This window comes from Corticium candelabrum, chromosome 14, assembly GCF_963422355.1.
Source record: "Corticium candelabrum chromosome 14, ooCorCand1.1, whole genome shotgun sequence".
Taxonomy (NCBI): Eukaryota; Metazoa; Porifera; class Homoscleromorpha; order Homosclerophorida; family Plakinidae; genus Corticium; species Corticium candelabrum.
Genome location: NC_085098.1, coordinates 2,726,167 through 2,743,111, shown reverse-complemented (window position 1 = coordinate 2,743,111; position 16,945 = coordinate 2,726,167). Strand labels below are relative to the sequence as shown.

The following is a 16,945-nucleotide window of genomic DNA, read 5'->3' as shown; positions in this document are numbered from 1 at the left end:
ACGTCGTTATCCTAGTCGAGAATACAAACGACCGCTTCGTTTAATCAACACCGTCAGAACTAAACGTTAGCAGTGGTAAGTGGATTGGACGAGCGTTTGTAGTATTTTGGAATGTCTGGACTGCGAGTTGGGCATGTGTTGTTTTCTAACGAGTAGATTGTTAAGACGTCAGTCTACAAATCTATATATGTACGGTACATGTATATTACACTTCCTAGGAAGCCGGCAACTGACGTTTACCTACGCCAGTCAAGCCCTGCATGCATAGTAATGTCCGGACGTGTACTATAACACCAAAACTCTCAGAGTGACCTACTACTTCAGAGTTCCTCACAAGACGCTGGCCAATGGAAAAACAAAGCACAGCCTTGCTACAGTTGCCCGAAACCGCTGCCGCAGCCGCACAAGAAGTCGTCTCGGTACCCTTTCGTCGCCTAGAGCTTCCGGTCGAATTGGATCAGATCTCGTCTAAAGGAAGGGTCGGCCTCATCTCGCTTGACAAGGACTTCCTCATCGAGCAAGACTTGAGACGAATTCTACCCAATGACGTTGCTCTCTACACCAATCGTGTCGACACTGTCAACCCGCTCACTATGGAAAGTTTGAGAAATATTGGCAAAGATATTACTCGAGCTGCACGTGGAATTTTACCGGGCGTCGGCGTCGAGGTGATGATTTTCGGCTGCACATCCGGGACGGTAGCCATCGGCGAAGAAAAGATAAACTCACTCATAAATGCCGTATGGCCAAGTGCTGTCGTCACTACTCCCGTGACGGCTGCTTTGGCCGCATTTGAGGCGCTTCGTGCAACAAGAATCTCCATCCTTACGCCCTACAACGAAGCAGTGACTTGTGATGTTGCACGTTATTTTGCATCGCGCGGACTGGAGGTAGTGAATTCTGCCGACCTGGGTTTTGAATATGACGTCGAAATTTACGGGGTACCGCCCGCAGTAATCGTTCAAGCTGCTCTCGCAGTCATCCATCCGTCGGCGGAATTGTTATTTATATCTTGTACCAACTTCCGTGCACTGCAAGCGATTGAATCAATTGAGCAAATCGTTTCGATCCCTGTCGTCACCAGCAATCAGGCATTAGGATGGCACACACTAAAGCTGTTAGAACGTCACCATACTGTCTACGGACATGAGCTAGGGAAACTATTCAAAACCAACCTACCTCTAGCAAGCGTTTCTGAAAATGACGCCAACACGTGAGCTGTCATTGTCTACGAGACCTACTGTCTGTTCGCCATAAGCGTGAACTTTGAAAATCATCAATATCTCTGCTGTTTAGTGGACTTTCGCGATGATCTCGGTATCGTTAGAAACCGCTAGGTCTGGCATTTCTGTTTATCAAATTATCTAAGCCCTTTCTACAAACGAAACGGAAGGATAGTACTTGTGCATATCAAACACAAACGGGTGGAGCAATGGCTATTATCCAATTATCTTGTAAGACCAACGGATCAGCAACTGGAACCATTTAAGATAATTGGTATAACATGGTCCAACTGGGGCAGCTCTTAGTGCTCTAATGTGCACACCTGGCGTGACCTCTACTTCATTACTCACTTCCGAGTTCACGCTTATGGCGAACAGACAGTAGTCCAAGCTGTTGCCATGCCATTTACTGAGGAACCTGGTGTATTTCAATAAATCGTACTACACATATACGTATAACAATGAAGCTAGTTATTGTTACTAATAGAATATGTGTGTATAATAATAGTTATCTAAAGCGTTATTCTGCTGTTGCCAGCAGAATGTTGCTGTCATTTGTTGAGCCTCTGAACTTCACTCTAGAGCCTCTGAGAGACATGATGCATACTCGTAAGGGCAAAGCTAAGGCGGCAGCAAATCCAGTTGGGTGTTCGGCTGTAGGGTGTGTTTTTCTTGTGAGAGTAAAGAAGCCAATCTCTTCAGGAATGTTGTGGTGATCTTGCTACATCCACATGTGCATGACAGTATGATTGACGTGAAAGAAGCTAGTTCCACTGCCGAAACCCGTTCCTCATATTTCCGCTTTTTCTCTTGTTCCTGATTTCCGTAACAGGATGCAATTTTGTTCTTGCGGTAAGAGGCTGCGTTTGGATTGAAAATCGCCACATCACAATAGGTCAGTTGGAATCGTCCACCCCAGAATCCGTTCGCAGCATTGTCCAGCCGAGCCTCATCATCTGTTAATTGTACAAGCCTTTCTTGTACATTTCTCACCGTTGAGAGGCTGTAGTAACGGTTCTTGTTGAACATCATAGCACACGTCAGTCAACAGATCATGGAACAAACCCCGAACTTCATTATGTCGAATTGTTGGATACCCTCCAGTACAACACGACAGAGAATGATCAACTGTGAAGGGAGCTCCACAAGGGCAATGATCAGGTAGATTCATTGGTCACCAACCATACCTCAGGCATAGGACGTCTCTAAATGCCGGTTTGTGCAAACAAAATCCGTGTTGTTGTAAGGGAAGTGTTGTCAGCCAGCTTGAACTACCTTTTTCTTTTGCTACTTCGACTGGTTGGCGAAGTTGCTTTGGTATTAGAAATCTGATCCACACGCTGATTCAAATATTCTCTCTTTTGTTTGTGGACCATTTCTTTCAACGTACACTGTTGCTGATTCACGTTGCCCAATTCTACCTGTTGCTGGATGATCAAGTTGACAAGTGGTGTAGAAACTGTTTTGGAATGGATATATTCAGACTTCATGTTGAGTGGATTGATTATTCCAAGTCCTCCTTGTTGGGGTGGTAGTTCTAAAAGCCTTCTTTCCACTTCTCCTGGCGGATGTCTTCCAGTGACAGCAGGAATCAATTTGTTTTGGATCTGCATTCCTAGAGGGAGCATAGATTCAGGTGTATATTCATTGGTCCTCATGGCATAAACCCATCTTCTGATCACGCCATCCAAAGCAGCGTGAGCAGCTTGTGGTTGAGATTGTGTGATCTTAGCCAATGTTTCAATCTCTGAATTCCATTCTAACCTTTTGTTGGAGGAATCCTTTGCAAAATTATTTGTTTCCCAACGCTGCTCCAAAGTATTTTCTGTCTTAATTCTGTTGTAATGTTGCTTTTGTGTTATCAAAGAGATGTTTTGCTGTGTCCAAGAATCCAGGTTTCACTGCTAGCCATGATTTATTCGTGTTTGGAAAGTATCCAAATATGGAGTCAAAGCCAGTAAGTTTGTTCCACCATTGCCTCAATGATTTGAGTGGACCTCCTGCTGCAGCAGCATCAGCATACCAAACTTGCTTTGCATCCCTTGTTTGTACTTTTGTGAGAAGAGGCCTGGGGTGCATTTCTTTTGCCTCTTCTGCTCTTCTGGAATAGAGGTGTCAGAAGAGAACAGAAGAGCTCGATCATGCGCAGTCTGATCAGAAGAGCCAAGCCAAAGAAATGACCAGAAGAGGACCTAGAAGAGCTGAGCATGCGCATTAATAGTTTACACGTCCAGACGTACTCTAGTTGTAAAATTAATTAGCAAAATAAGGTTTTCACTAAAGAAATTGGATCTCTACTCGAAGAGGCGACTTGTACAACCGTTGTCTCCGTTTCTGGTTCCTTAAAGGGGTCCTTGGAGAACACCCACAAGCAGCAGCTGTAGTTGTGGGACTTGATATTGCTGGAAGACCACTTGGTTTCCAAAGCAATGGAAGCGAAGGACGCTCGTACGGCTCCATCAATACGCGCGTTTTTAATGCGCATGTCTCACAAGTCACGAGACCTCTTCTCTTCTGCCTCTTCCGCCTTTCAGCCAGAAGAGCCAGAAGAGGTCTCGTGCCTCTTCTAACACTTTAGAAGAAGGGGGGAGAAGCAAAAGAAACAACCAGAAGAGGTCACGTGACTCTTCTGGCCTCTTCCAGAAGAGCAGAAGAAGCAAAAGAAATGCACCCCTGGTAGCTAAAGCATACATGGGCATCGCTAGAGGATACCCTTGTGTTGTTCCTTTCGTGGATAGCAAAACTTCTCCAACGAACAATTTGGCAGACAGTCTGTATGTGTTGGCAAGCGTTGGGAAAATTGCAGAGCAATTCATGGATATGTTTCTCAATGCCACGTGACGGTTAATGTTGTTATATGCAATCGTTGCATCAACAAGGAGGACAACTTCCATTCTGGGATCATCAAATATGGCATGCAGCAACCTCACAACAAGCATCTTCACCTGCACAAAGTTGTAGTGCTCCAGCCACTGTCAAGATATCATTCTTCACAACAAGTATGGCCTTGCTAAAGGTTCTTCTTATTGTTTCACAGACATATATTGGCCTGAGTCCAGGATTTTGTCAAGGGCAATTAATCGACAAGCAACCGAGGGAGCAATCCCACTAGGGTCAATATAAATTCAGTAGAAATTCTGTGAGCCACTGAAGCCAGGGAGTTACATAAGTCCAATGATTTGTTCTGAAACCCAGTACATAGTCTCCTCCAATCAGAAGCATCAGGTCCTGATGGTCCTGCAGCTCCACTGCATTTCAGAGCCATCTTATCAAACAGAATGGAATGGACTTCAGAAGGTTGACATTTCAGGTCCAGAATAGCTTCTTCATATGAAGGGGCTGGGTCAGGGTGTTTCTCTTTCAATATGTCTCTAACTGATTTGTGAGATACATCACCGTCACTGATGGATTCATCAAGCGATAGCAAGCCAAAGTTGTTCTCACCTGACAGAGTTCGTTGTGCAGTCCTTACTTTACCGTTGAGCAAATTGTCTTGACAGGTCACTCTCTGATGAAGGTCTAGGTGCCCTCTTAATACAGATGTCTTCTGAGGATAAATTAATGACAGTAGCATATACGTTCAACAACTTATAAAAATTAGAATTTGACTCGTGGAGCTTGCATGCAAATAGACTTTCCAGACTGGTTTGATTAATTAATTAACTAAATCTCTTGCCTACTATCTACAGTGACATCCTCTAGTGCCTGGAAGGAAAAAATTGTTCTCTTTGTTGTTCCAAACCTACACATGCCTTGTTGTCAGAAGTATGTTTCATTTGAGAAAGAGAAGAAATGTGTTGACAATACTGTCCACTGGTCTGGGTCCGGGTCTAGAAAAATGCATAGAGACTCAAAGCTTCATATGCTTATCTCAATAGCAATTAATGTGCAACCATCACATAGCTTCCTGCGCATTCAATGCAACCAATGTGCTGCTTGTTCACTGTGTAGGCCCGATGAAATAAGCAATAAACTGCTTTCTACAAACAAATGCTCATTATTCACAGTACCTAATGACTCTTCACTAGTAGAAGAATTTGCTTTGCATTATGTCCACGACTGTTGTTTTTCATTTTAGCTCTGTAACGTGTAGCTACAATGGCTTGACGATATGTTTTCCAAGAGAAAATTACAGCTCTTTGTAGCCCTTCTCACCACAGAAAGTCTGTGAGAACAGTTTCTGTCTAAAGCATAATAAGAAACTGTACCAGCCAGATCCTTTATCTTGTTTGCCTCTTCAGTCACTAAAGTTTCAAACGAATGAGACCATAGTATATGATGTAAGGCTCTTCCAGTGAAAGCTCTAGTAAATGTAGGTATCATACACACAACAAAAATCTGATATAAAGTATTCAAATGTTTCAAGAAACATTTAAAATCCAAAAGTTTGAATTCCCTCAGTTTTGTTATATTTATTTAAGGATGCTTGCACATTTAAATGCTAAATGAATTCATTAAATTCATTAAACAGACATGTGAGACAAAGGTTACAAGTGATTTATTACTCTTGATATCTACAAACATCTATAGTAATTCGTCATTCTGTTATTAATCATTCATCACCAGACTCCAAGGTTGCTGTGAATGCACGATAATCATCAACCGTTTTGTCAAGCTACAGAAATTAGAACAATTTGTTCTGATTAAATGTTGAAACTGAAGTGCAACTAAATTACCAATGTTGCTAGCTTCATTGAGCTGATACTGCAAACAGTATCTAATCCTATTCTTGTCACCAAAGACACCTACAAATACGGAAGAAAAAATTTCAGCCAGGTTATGGCTAATGCAGACTATAACCACTGACATCATGTTTCCGAATGAAACTGAGTCGAGAACGAAGATCTTCTACATCAATAAGTGATGACCTGAAAAGAGTACATTGTGATTGACTCAGTGGTTACATATACATGTTACAGTCAGCCATACTGGTTGGGTTGCCGTAGAAACTCGTTGAGAGAAATGTCACCTTTGCTGAAGATGAGCCGCAAGCGAGTATCCAAATCTGTTAGTGATTTACAAAAATAGAGTGAACGAAGCCACAATGTTTCTGTCAAGAAACACAGAACAATTTCTAACATTATTCGAGCAGCCAGCTAGGGTTAATGGCTTACTCCAATGATCAGACTTGTTAAGGCCATAATTGTTCATCACTTCTAGTCGTAGTTGTATCGTCGTTGGTGGAGTTAACACATCAATAATTTGCTTAGGCGTATCCAACAACTAAACAAACGTAAAGGTCCAAGAAAACAAAGTAAGTCCATTTGATGTAATAGACACGCATGCCATAAATGACCAAATAATAGTCACTAACCCTAGATATGCACATATAAGGATTTCCTGCTACTTCGACGAGCACCTCAAGCTGCTCAGCGAGATATTCCTGAAATAAATAGCAGTGTGATCAGTAATTACGATGGCTTACAGTCTTTGATCGATCCTCACCTCAGTCCATTGTTGCAACACCCCCACGGATCGACGCAGCAACCTTCTCAGCTGAATTGATGAACAGTAGATAGGAGGTCCAGCCCAGATATCGGCTATATTCCTAATGTGATCCACTAAACAGTACACAACTATAGACGACTTAGAATGAGATCCCCATGAATAATATAATTACATGAAGTGGGATCTATTCTTCTGGCCAAAGGTTCTTCTGGGCTAATGCCCAAGCTGACAAGATACTTGACCATCTCGGACATCTCATCAGTCAGATCAGTAGCTATTGCTGGTACATTCTGCACATATACGTTCATAACAAAAAACATTTTGTATACAGAACAGTGTTTCCATACCTGTACAAAGCTGCTTTCAAGTGACGTTGCAATACTCTTCATATTAAATCCGCTTTCCTAAATCAGAATTCACATCAATTATTGTTTAGTCTGCATTCAATGAATCAATGTTGCCATCATCCTCTAAACTCTCATTCTATCCCTTCTCCATTAATACCCTCTGTCCATTATTGGCCTTTTCCCTGAAAGCTCATTTACTCGATTCATGTTACATTGGTTCAAACGATTCCAATATCTTCACTATATCAAGCCTCAAAAGTCTATTAAAGACAGCTGTAACCACAACTATTAGTTTTAGAGAACTGTCTGGTGAGACAACTGTTGTGTCACTCTAGGCAAAATAATGTTAAGTTTCATAAAGATTGGTGCCACAAAAACAAGATCAAGTATTCAGGTAAGTTGACAAACTTCATCGATCTATAAAGATTCTCAGTTGTTGGCTAACCATTAATCGATAACAGTCAAATGAATAATTCTGAATCGTGTAGACTAGTATAGCTGAGTATTGCACTGCTGATCATGATTAGTAATGCGTACACTAATCTCATAGCATATAACCTTAACATGCCAACAAAATCTACCCATTTATGTCTACATCTACACTGTACAAATACAGTAAATTTGGAGAACAAAACAATTCAAAATACCTCACCATGGAGTGTAAATCTTGATAGATTTAGTACAGAGAAGTCGTTTAGGCAAGCAAACAAAACATGCTCAGTATATGCTGGATGCACAGTGGCTTCATGCACAAAGCATCTCCATACTTGTTTCATCTTTCACCACTAGTATAATATAATCTTCAGTACCGTATAAGATGAAATATTGGCGGGGAATTTATTTTGGCAGATTGGCAGATTTTTCAGCGACCGTCAATATAACATCTGCCATTAATTTGGCCTCTAGGATATGTTGACGTCATCAGGCACGTGATCAGCAAGATGGTAGGTAATTCTTGCTTGCCATCTGTTTGTGACTACGCAGTAGTTGGAGACCATGCAGTAAGGTGGGGAAATGTGAGCCACAAACACAGCTGTCAATCACAAACACATCAAGATCACTTATATGGTAAGACATATCAGTTATCAAAAAAACATGTCCAACCGCCAAATTAAAATCCGCCAGTATCCGGCAATTTCTTAGCAAACTGCCAAAATAAATTCCAACCAATGTTTCATCCTACTGTAAACCAAGAAATTTTCGGTATGTAGAAGTCGTTAAATGCTTGAAACTCCTATGTGGATGCCCAGATATGTAGACAGTACTCAGTAGTTGATAGCCTCGTACCAGACCCTTTCGAGCCGTCATGCCCGGTTCCCGTATAGCACGACAACGCCAGAGGCTAGTAGTTGACAGCAAGTAGACATTACACAATTGTGCTCAGCACAGCTGGTGTGTACAGCAGGTGTGTTACCAATACCAAGAACTGCCGGCCTTCCAGACCCTAACGTTAAGGAGACGAAAACTAAATGATGGCACGCGCCTCAGCAAATGCAGAGATTGATGCTTCTATGTGCGAGACTGCCGCAAACAAGAGCAAAAGAATTCGTTTACAGTATCAGCAATACGACTCTGAACTGCGTGCAAGTATAGCAAGGTACGCTGACTTGCATGGGCTGCAAGCAGCCTCAAGGCACTTTTCATCCAAGTTAGGGCATAACGTCCCGTATACGACGATACCATGTTCCCGGACATTGCTGCTGGCTGCTTACACAAAATTTAGGTAGAGATTTATTTTCGGTACCTCATAAGTCACACCAAAATTACCGAAAATAAATCGCCACCAAAAATTTCTTGGTTTACAGTATACAGTATTCATTAATTCACAATACGAACACATATAGACATGGTTCCTATCAAAAGCATGACTACAATAAACTAACTAACAAAGTTACTAACAAACAGAGAATGCAACGTGGCTACCATTTTAGTACTGTGTTTAAAGCCACATGCAACAAAAGTCATATCATTGATACATACAGTCGAGTGTCACTTATCCAACCAGTTGGGACCGGACCCCTGTTGGATAAGTGAAAATGTTGGATAACTGAAGCTGTTACAAACTCAACTATTGTTCATATTAGACGGTATTTTTCCACATTAGGTATACGGAATGTAGATGTAGAATGAATGTAGAATACAACAAGAAGAAATTCTTGAACTCACTCTCAAACTTGTTTCAAGAAACAACTAACATGCACGTGGATGTAATGTACACGTATGCAGCTGACCAGCCACGTGATCACCCACGTGACACGTAACAGTAATGCAAATATCAATGCTAGAATAAGGATTAGAATGTATAAGTGCTGGCAACCACTGCTACACAGTTCAAAAACGAGGTGAAGCATGAGATATCATACATAACCACTTAAATAAAGAATTCCTAGTCATACAGTGCACGTGTTAGCTGGTGAAATTCAACAGCTTCCATATCAAGCTAGAAGAAGTCAATGCTTATTCTCCATTCACGTTGACTTGGTCAATCGTAAATTTACCATCACTTTGCTGCACAATATCATAGTAAGACAATCTTAAAAATATCATTTGAAACTGCAGAACCTCCCATTTCTATCAGTGAAAACTGCATAACAAAGATTCCTGCAGCCACTAATAATCTTTACATTACCATTGTGTTAAGCTAAAATGGGTAATGTAATTAAATGTTACATCATCGTCCATCCCTACTGCATCCATGCATTGTAGAGCATTATCATCATCGTCCAGTTCTGGTGTGTCTTCATCATCTTCATTGGCTTCAACTTCTCAATCTCCTGATTTCCTTCAGCAATCTCCACCCACGTTCAATGGTGAATTCTTCCAAACAGTCTTCCTGAAACTCGCCCTTCTGCCAATACCTCTCCTCCGTCACAACATGATCACAATGCTTGACTCATAATTAAAAGACTGCAAGTACCAGCTGCTGGAGATCTGCCAATTTAAATGCTTCGTTGTGATCACAAAGCCATCATTTGACATCCCGCCAGACCAGCTCTATTAGATTCAACTTTCAGTGTGCCCACTGAATCAATGAAGCATAACACAGCCTTTTTCCTTGGTAGTCTGTAAATTAAAGCTTGAGATTGAGAAGAGAGTGAAGAGAGCCTGTTTGAGATCTTTCTTGTCAAATGGAATGACCTATGCAGGAAGCCATTCTTGCATGATCTCTTTGGTGCTGTACTTTGTCGCTACTCTCTCCACTACTACATTATGGTATGATGCATTGTCCGACGCTTAGCACACTATCACAGATTGAGGTGGGACATTGATAAGCAGCTTCTAGCATGGTGATCCAATGTCTTTTCTGGAGCAAAAACAAGATCACCACACATCCAACCTCTCTTCAAGTCAGCATGCAATATGATCAAATGCTGCCCTCTCCCTGATGGTTGCCATCACCTCTTCCATCACTGTCAACCCACAGCTGTTCTGCAGCAATGGTTGAATTTGCCTACGACTCGTCAAGATAGAATATGAGTCATTCTTCCTTCCTGTACAGCCTGATCCTCATCACGTAGTAGTGATGATGTTGGATAATGTCCATTAACTCGTAGAAGAATAACGTATCATCTCTCTTGACATAGTTGAAATCCCATTTACTTCAACAGTAAATGGTCATTGTACTAGAAAAATTCTTCTCTACTGAACTCGAGTGAGAAGTTTGTCTAGCTTGTTTATTCTTTGTCTTCATACATCCGGTGAACAGTACTGCAAATGCCTAAGCAATCAAAATCACCCATATTGATGGAATCTCTTGACTTTGTGTATTGCTTCCTCTTTTGTGGGCTAAAAACTCTTTCCTTTTAAAGTGCGTTCCTTGTGAACTCTGTATAACATTCTTTTTGCCAAACCCAGTGGCAGCTGACAACCTCACAGTGACCTTGTTGAGGCCAACGTGACATCCACCTCGGTGTTCTTCTTCAAAATAGTCTCTCACACACTCAATAATATGCTTTTCAACTGACATTATTTCTACACCTCTGTGAGACATCTTGGTAAGTGACAATGGAAGGAGCATCAGAACAAGTTGCTTGTGTATGGCTTGAAAATACTTTACAAATAACGTCATCATTGCTCGTATACTACTAGCTTATAGTAGACTCTCTACTCTCTACTGTCTACTCTGTGTCACATTAAAGGAGCACTATCCAGATGTTTTGCGCGCTGGTGCCTCGGATACCGGATTGAAAAACTGCATACATGAAATCAAAATCTCGAAATCAGAGAAACTTTGCACGACAACGCTGGAACGATGTGATACCCCATCACAAACTCTACATTCTTACCGCACAGAATTTTGGACTTGTAATTGCAAGTTTTGGGGCTATGCGTAAACAGCGATCGCAAGAGATAACTATTTTACTGATCCTGCACGTCAAAATGTGCAAAAATTCCATTCAGAAAGTAACTGTTCACAGTGGCATTTGTCTGTGTACTTCAGATTGCATTCAGAACAGAAACGGTGGAAATATGGTGCGCGAGTGGAAGCAGAACTGCAAGAGCCGTGACAATGTTTCTACACAGAAGATGCATTCAGCTGAAAAGAATGCTTCCACATTGACTGTGGTTCAATCTTCACACATCCGTAGCACCTAGGCAACAATCCTGGTAGATGTCTAGCACTAGCGAGAGTACTGGTACAATTCACATATCTACACATTCAGATTCTGTAACTGAACTGCCTAGCAGAACACATGGCACTCTATTTCTTGACTCACAGCCTCCTGTACCCGTCTATTTCGCACACTAATAGGGCGTGTCTTCAAGTATGCGCATAAATCTGGACAGTGCTCCTTTAATAGCAATAAAGACTTAGACAGCCTTCTGCCTACCTGACTGCCCATTGTCTGTTTCTGTGAGCAAAGACAACATGAACGGAGAGCACAAAAGTTAACACTTTTATGAATAGACATTAACCACATGGTTGACTTCTTACTAGCTACTGTCCCTCAAGTCTCTGACATACTGTACATACCAAAATGCCTAAATAGGTGCATTTAACCATAGTTAAATAGAATTATTTGATACATATTAAGAGCTTGTTCAAATGTTGACAATTTAGAAAGTGTACAAAGTGCATACTTGTTTACTACTGTACCCATCCTCTTCCACAAAGTGTATGGCATAATGCTATACTGTTGGCATACAAAACGATGTGCATACTTTTAAAAATCAACATGTAAACCATAAGGGCAAATAGTTCGATAGACACAGGACGCAAACAACATCAGCATGTGGCCTTCGGTTATTGACACAAAGACGTTGATAAACTTGTGATAGAGACAACTTGAAGCTCTATGTACAGTACAACAGAGGGTTCTCTAAAGCAAAATCCAAAATCAACTGTTGTAGCCTTTCATATTCAGGTGTCCCATACACACTAGTATAGACAAGTCAGCTAACAAGTAAAAATGATTGACACTTCTTTTACAAAAAAAAAAGAGTGACTACATTATGAAAACACTGAAAGACCATTTTCTACACATGTAATAGAATATAGTAATATTGTAATATTTCAAAAAATTGAGGAGGCCTCTGACCCCGCCCATAATGTGCACTTTGCATGTTTGCATTGCAACAATCTTGAACAGCCCGGACATTGAGCACAATCATAATTTTATGTAACAATAATTAATGTACAATATGAGACTAATTTATCTTACCTTCAATTCTTGAATTCTGTTGAGTGCCCAGTTGGTTAGCGGGAGACCCAAAATCATTGGATAAGCTTCAACTAGCTGTTCTTCAAACAATCAATCACAAGATGAACAGTTTAGTCACAATGGACTACAAGAAAACATACTCAGTTCTGTCTCATTGAATCCAACCTCTCTCAACTGTTTCAAGTGTTTGGAGCACTGTGACAATACAATATCATAAAAAATCACTTCAAAACTTGGGCTTACTTACAGACAGAGAAATTCCTGTGCTTCATTAAATACAGTTGCCTACATGCTAATGTGACAGTCACAGTGACTTGATCTACAGTCATGCAACTCAAAATCCACATTTGCGGTATCTGCTTTTGCACTAGAGGTGAGGCGGCAGAAGCTGTTGCAGATTGAGGGAGCAAAGGCAAGGTCTAAGTTGTCCATTTCTCATGTGTGTGTGTGGCTAATTAATTAAATGATAATTAAATTAATCAGGGTTCTCCCTAAAGCGTGGTAGCATGGTGCTGCACCATGCTAAGAAATCCCAGCCACGTGACTAAGTCAATCATGCATACAGAAAAATGAGGAAGATCTGGATTCTAATCGACTGCGAAAGTCGTAATTAGAAGGCGAGTCACTGAAGAACAATTGTGTGGTCAACCAGTTACCTCTTCCACTATTGAAGTCAATTTAGGACATCCGGACATTTCGTTTACAGGAGAAAGGTCTGGAATTTCGAGGCTATGCAAATGCTCGCATTAGTGTGTGTGTGCATAAACAAACATGGAGATGAAGAGGCAGGTTCAATAACTTCGTTCTTTCCCATATTGGGCCGAAAGTCAAAGAGAGCATGTCCGAAGAGACAAAAACTAAAAAAGTAACAAGCCGGAAGAAACCAGTTCCAGTCAAGCAGATCAAGGAGCTGACCACAATAAGACACTGTCTGACTTTGTTAATTGTTTTAGTTGTAACGGTAGCCAGGGCTTAGATAATTAATAGGCAGTTTAAAATCATTAACATTAATATTAACTAGCAAAGGTTTGGGTATCCAAGTATCTGTCGCAGAAAGAAGCGTGTCTTACAACTACCATCTCCACCACGCTATTCTGAAAGCATGGGAAGAACCCTAATATAGTGCCAAAATAAAAATAATTTTTGCTGCATTAATTGGCAAATTTTTATAGTTTCAACACTGATTTATTTCATACAAATCGTATATAATTAAATTACATAACACCGCAGCAAAAGTATTATGCACATATATAGAACTTGAACAAGACTTGGTAGTGTACTTCGTACTCTAAACGACAGTAACACCCAAGCCAGACGATTCCCGTAGCAAAGACGATTATTCATTAATTAAGGCAGAAGACTTTAGTCTTATGAACAGTAACCTCAGCGAAATACAAGTATATACCCTGTAAAGGCTCCAAATTTGTTTCTGAAGCACAAAGTTGCAGTAAACTTTCCCACTTCCTGCTTCTCGTTGATTCTCAAGTTTTGTCTTAAAAACAAATATAAGGATTTCTGCTTAAAGTGCAAGACAGGGCCCATTCCGGATGATAATCAGTACACTATTGGAGAGGCTTTGCCCCTCTTCGCCTCTCTGCTCAAAATAACGTAACTAGGACGAGTGCCCCCTCTGCCCCTCTGGTTCCGCCGCCCTTGCGTTGTCTGTCCTTGTCTCTGCTGCTCCTTTCTCTTTCATAGCAGTCACTTTAGTGTCTGTCTGTTTGTCTGTCTGTCAAATACATATATGTTCTCACAACTGACAGCTATTACAATTTGAAAGCATGAAATTAATTAATTAAGTCTCTTTGATTGGTCCACTGCCTGTCTGTCTAGCTCACTCTGTCTGTCTGTTTGCCTGCGTGTTTTCCGAGTGGTTGGAACAAACTACTGCAGACGCTAACACCAGCCAGAAATTCACATTTCTAAAAGATAGTCAAAGTCTAGTCTCCATTTCTGTCTGCATGTCTACATGCAGTTCACTACCCGCGGTCGGAACAGCTACAGAACTCACGAGATTTCGCGGTAAAGACACCACGAGAGGATCACGTCTCAAGATACGGCTCATATTCAAATCATACTGCTTGCATAGCTTCACCAAATGCTGCAGCTTGGCCAGACTAAAACCGAGAGCTGGAGGTAAGTAGAGCGCAATCCTACCGGCTTCTGTCCCGCTCATTCCAGCTCTGACTAGCAAGTCTCGCTTCCTCAACCATTCTTCTTTTGACACACCGAACAGACGAGAATGTGTTCTCTGAAACGCTTGTAGCTTCTGTTTACTGACGGCGCCCTCCGACTTGAGAATGTCGGATATCTCTTCTGCAGCCGTCAGCTGTCTCTTTCTCTCCGCCTGCTGCGTTGCAGTACTTGTTACTTGCCTCAACCGTAAGATCTTAGGAAAGCACGTCTTGCTCGACAACCGTCGGAGCCAACAAGAAACCATGCCGCACGTGACTACAGAGTCCCGGATAAATAGAAATGAGTGACAGCGACGACTCTACTACTCTAGGTCTACGCTTTCTGCTTACTGCGTCGCAGTCAGTGCAATCGTGGAATCCCGTATTAGCAAGTTATTTTAGGTGACAGCGGAAGAAATATTCCAACAGTTTAGGCGTTAGTCTAGCAACTGACTGATCGAACTTTGGGACAATGTCCCGTTTGTGTAGAATACAAACCCTTTCTCGATCTGTAAAAGACAGAGCAGTAACTGGTGAGTAACTCAACATTATGATCAGATCTGTGATTGATTGGTAATTTTTACTGAGTTGTTATATCTATAGCTAAATTTTTAATTTTTTGGTTGGTACCATATTTTCTAAGCATCTTTCTGCCGTTGCATTTGCTAGACAACTGTGATTTTGTTGGAAGTGCAACAATAATTAAAAATTTTAGTTATAAACTGTGTGTGAACCTGTGCGTATTGTATATGTTTGCAGTATATGTTTAGTATAGAATATTAATTGATTAATCCGTTCGCACGCTGTTACTAAGATTATATTGTCCGGCTAGTTATAGACGGTCTCACTACTGTATATGAAGGTTGCCAACAAAATTAGCTAATACAACATGTACTGCAAGAGTCATGCGATGCATCTGATAAGCATCGAGATGCATAGTGCATTTATTTTAACATACTTTAAATTAATAGGATATACAAGCAAGAAATTAAGTCATTATTTATCCTAAATAATGTATGTTAAGTAATTTTAGTACCGTTTTGAGTGTTTGGTTGTTCTGTAGACAGCAGGTTAAAGATTGGTCGTCGGATGTGTCAATATTGTGGGACTTTCTTCAATCACAGCGGCTTTGCGGTGCAAACGAGAATTGTGTCAATGAAGAGAACGAGAAAGATTCGTGTTTGTCGTAAGCAGTTGTACAAATACAACCACTGGCACAATCGACTTTCTTCTTCACCACATCGTCAGAAGGAACTTTGCACTGTCTTGGTAGTTTAGTCTGCTTAGCTATCTATCATACTGTTCTTTTGTTTATTATTTGGTGATTAATTAGTAGGTTAATAAAGACTGTTAGACTCAACATTTGGTCATAACATTTGACAAACTTTGATATTTTTGTTCTGATTTTCTGGGCATTTGTTACTTTGATACATTGAGATCATTGCTTTAGAGCAATGATCATTGGTTGTTTGTATTGATGAAACTGATCACGTCTAGGTGAGCATGAGGTGGCATACCGAGATGGAAGTTTGGGTTGCAATTAACCCCATGATGTGAACACAGTACAATATTAAATAATATTACGGACAATGCCAAGAGTGGGTGTATATTTACTTATTTGTTTATTTTATTTGTTTGTTTATTTTGGTTACACTGCTAACAAAATGATGTACAATTTCTTACTTACGTACTGATTTCTTTCTCTTGTTGTTTCACTTCTTTAGGCAAAGAAATGTCTTACTTGCTGTAGAAGTGCATTCTTACCAATAGGTGGGATGAAACAAACAGACTCAACAAAACAGACTGAAGACACTCTAGAGTCAGGAGTCATCCCAGGTACATTGCATACCATGGTAATTATATTAAAGGGAGAACTCATTCATAGATACTTTGTGTTGTAGTGAAGTTGGTCAGCAAGGATCAAGGAGTTGCTGAGAACAAGTGTGAAACCAAGAAGAAACGTCGATCTAGCATTCACAAAACCATATTAAATATGAAGAGAACTTCTTCTGGAGGCAGTCCATTACTAAAGGATTTTCTCTCTTCCATCTAGAAATTAATGGTGGTAGGAGTGTCATGGACACACAACT

General features: G+C 40.8%; 2 protein-coding genes across 3 annotated transcripts; one reads left to right on the top strand and one right to left on the bottom strand.

The window, feature by feature from the left end:
• Window positions 1-5,680: 5,680 nt before the first annotated feature.
• Window positions 5,681-15,180, bottom strand: LOC134189561 (uncharacterized). Of its 2 annotated transcripts, none has more exons than XM_062657872.1 (12): window positions 14,693-15,180; window positions 12,822-12,876; window positions 12,682-12,761; window positions 7,019-7,075; window positions 6,844-6,961; window positions 6,669-6,784; window positions 6,538-6,606; window positions 6,338-6,446; window positions 6,153-6,273; window positions 6,031-6,091; window positions 5,900-5,968; window positions 5,681-5,838 (listed from the first exon to the last, which is right to left on the bottom strand). In XM_062657872.1, the coding sequence occupies exons 1-12, from the start codon at window positions 15,119-15,121 to the stop codon at window positions 5,776-5,778; spliced, it is 1,347 nt and encodes a 448-aa protein (XP_062513856.1). In that variant the 5' UTR covers window positions 15,122-15,180; the 3' UTR covers window positions 5,681-5,775. The 2 variants fall into 2 exon arrangements, 1 of the variants encoding a protein (XP_062513856.1); XR_009971510.1 differs by having other exon boundaries at window positions 5,772-5,838; window positions 6,153-6,228; window positions 6,303-6,446; window positions 14,693-15,155.
• LOC134189562 (uncharacterized) lies at window positions 15,142-16,929 on the top strand. The gene is made up of 5 exons (XM_062657873.1): window positions 15,142-15,257; window positions 15,345-15,388; window positions 15,919-16,124; window positions 16,580-16,691; window positions 16,757-16,929. The coding sequence occupies exons 1-5, from the start codon at window positions 15,157-15,159 to the stop codon at window positions 16,906-16,908; spliced, it is 615 nt and encodes a 204-aa protein (XP_062513857.1). The 5' UTR covers window positions 15,142-15,156; the 3' UTR covers window positions 16,909-16,929.
• Window positions 16,930-16,945: the final 16 nt, after the last annotated feature.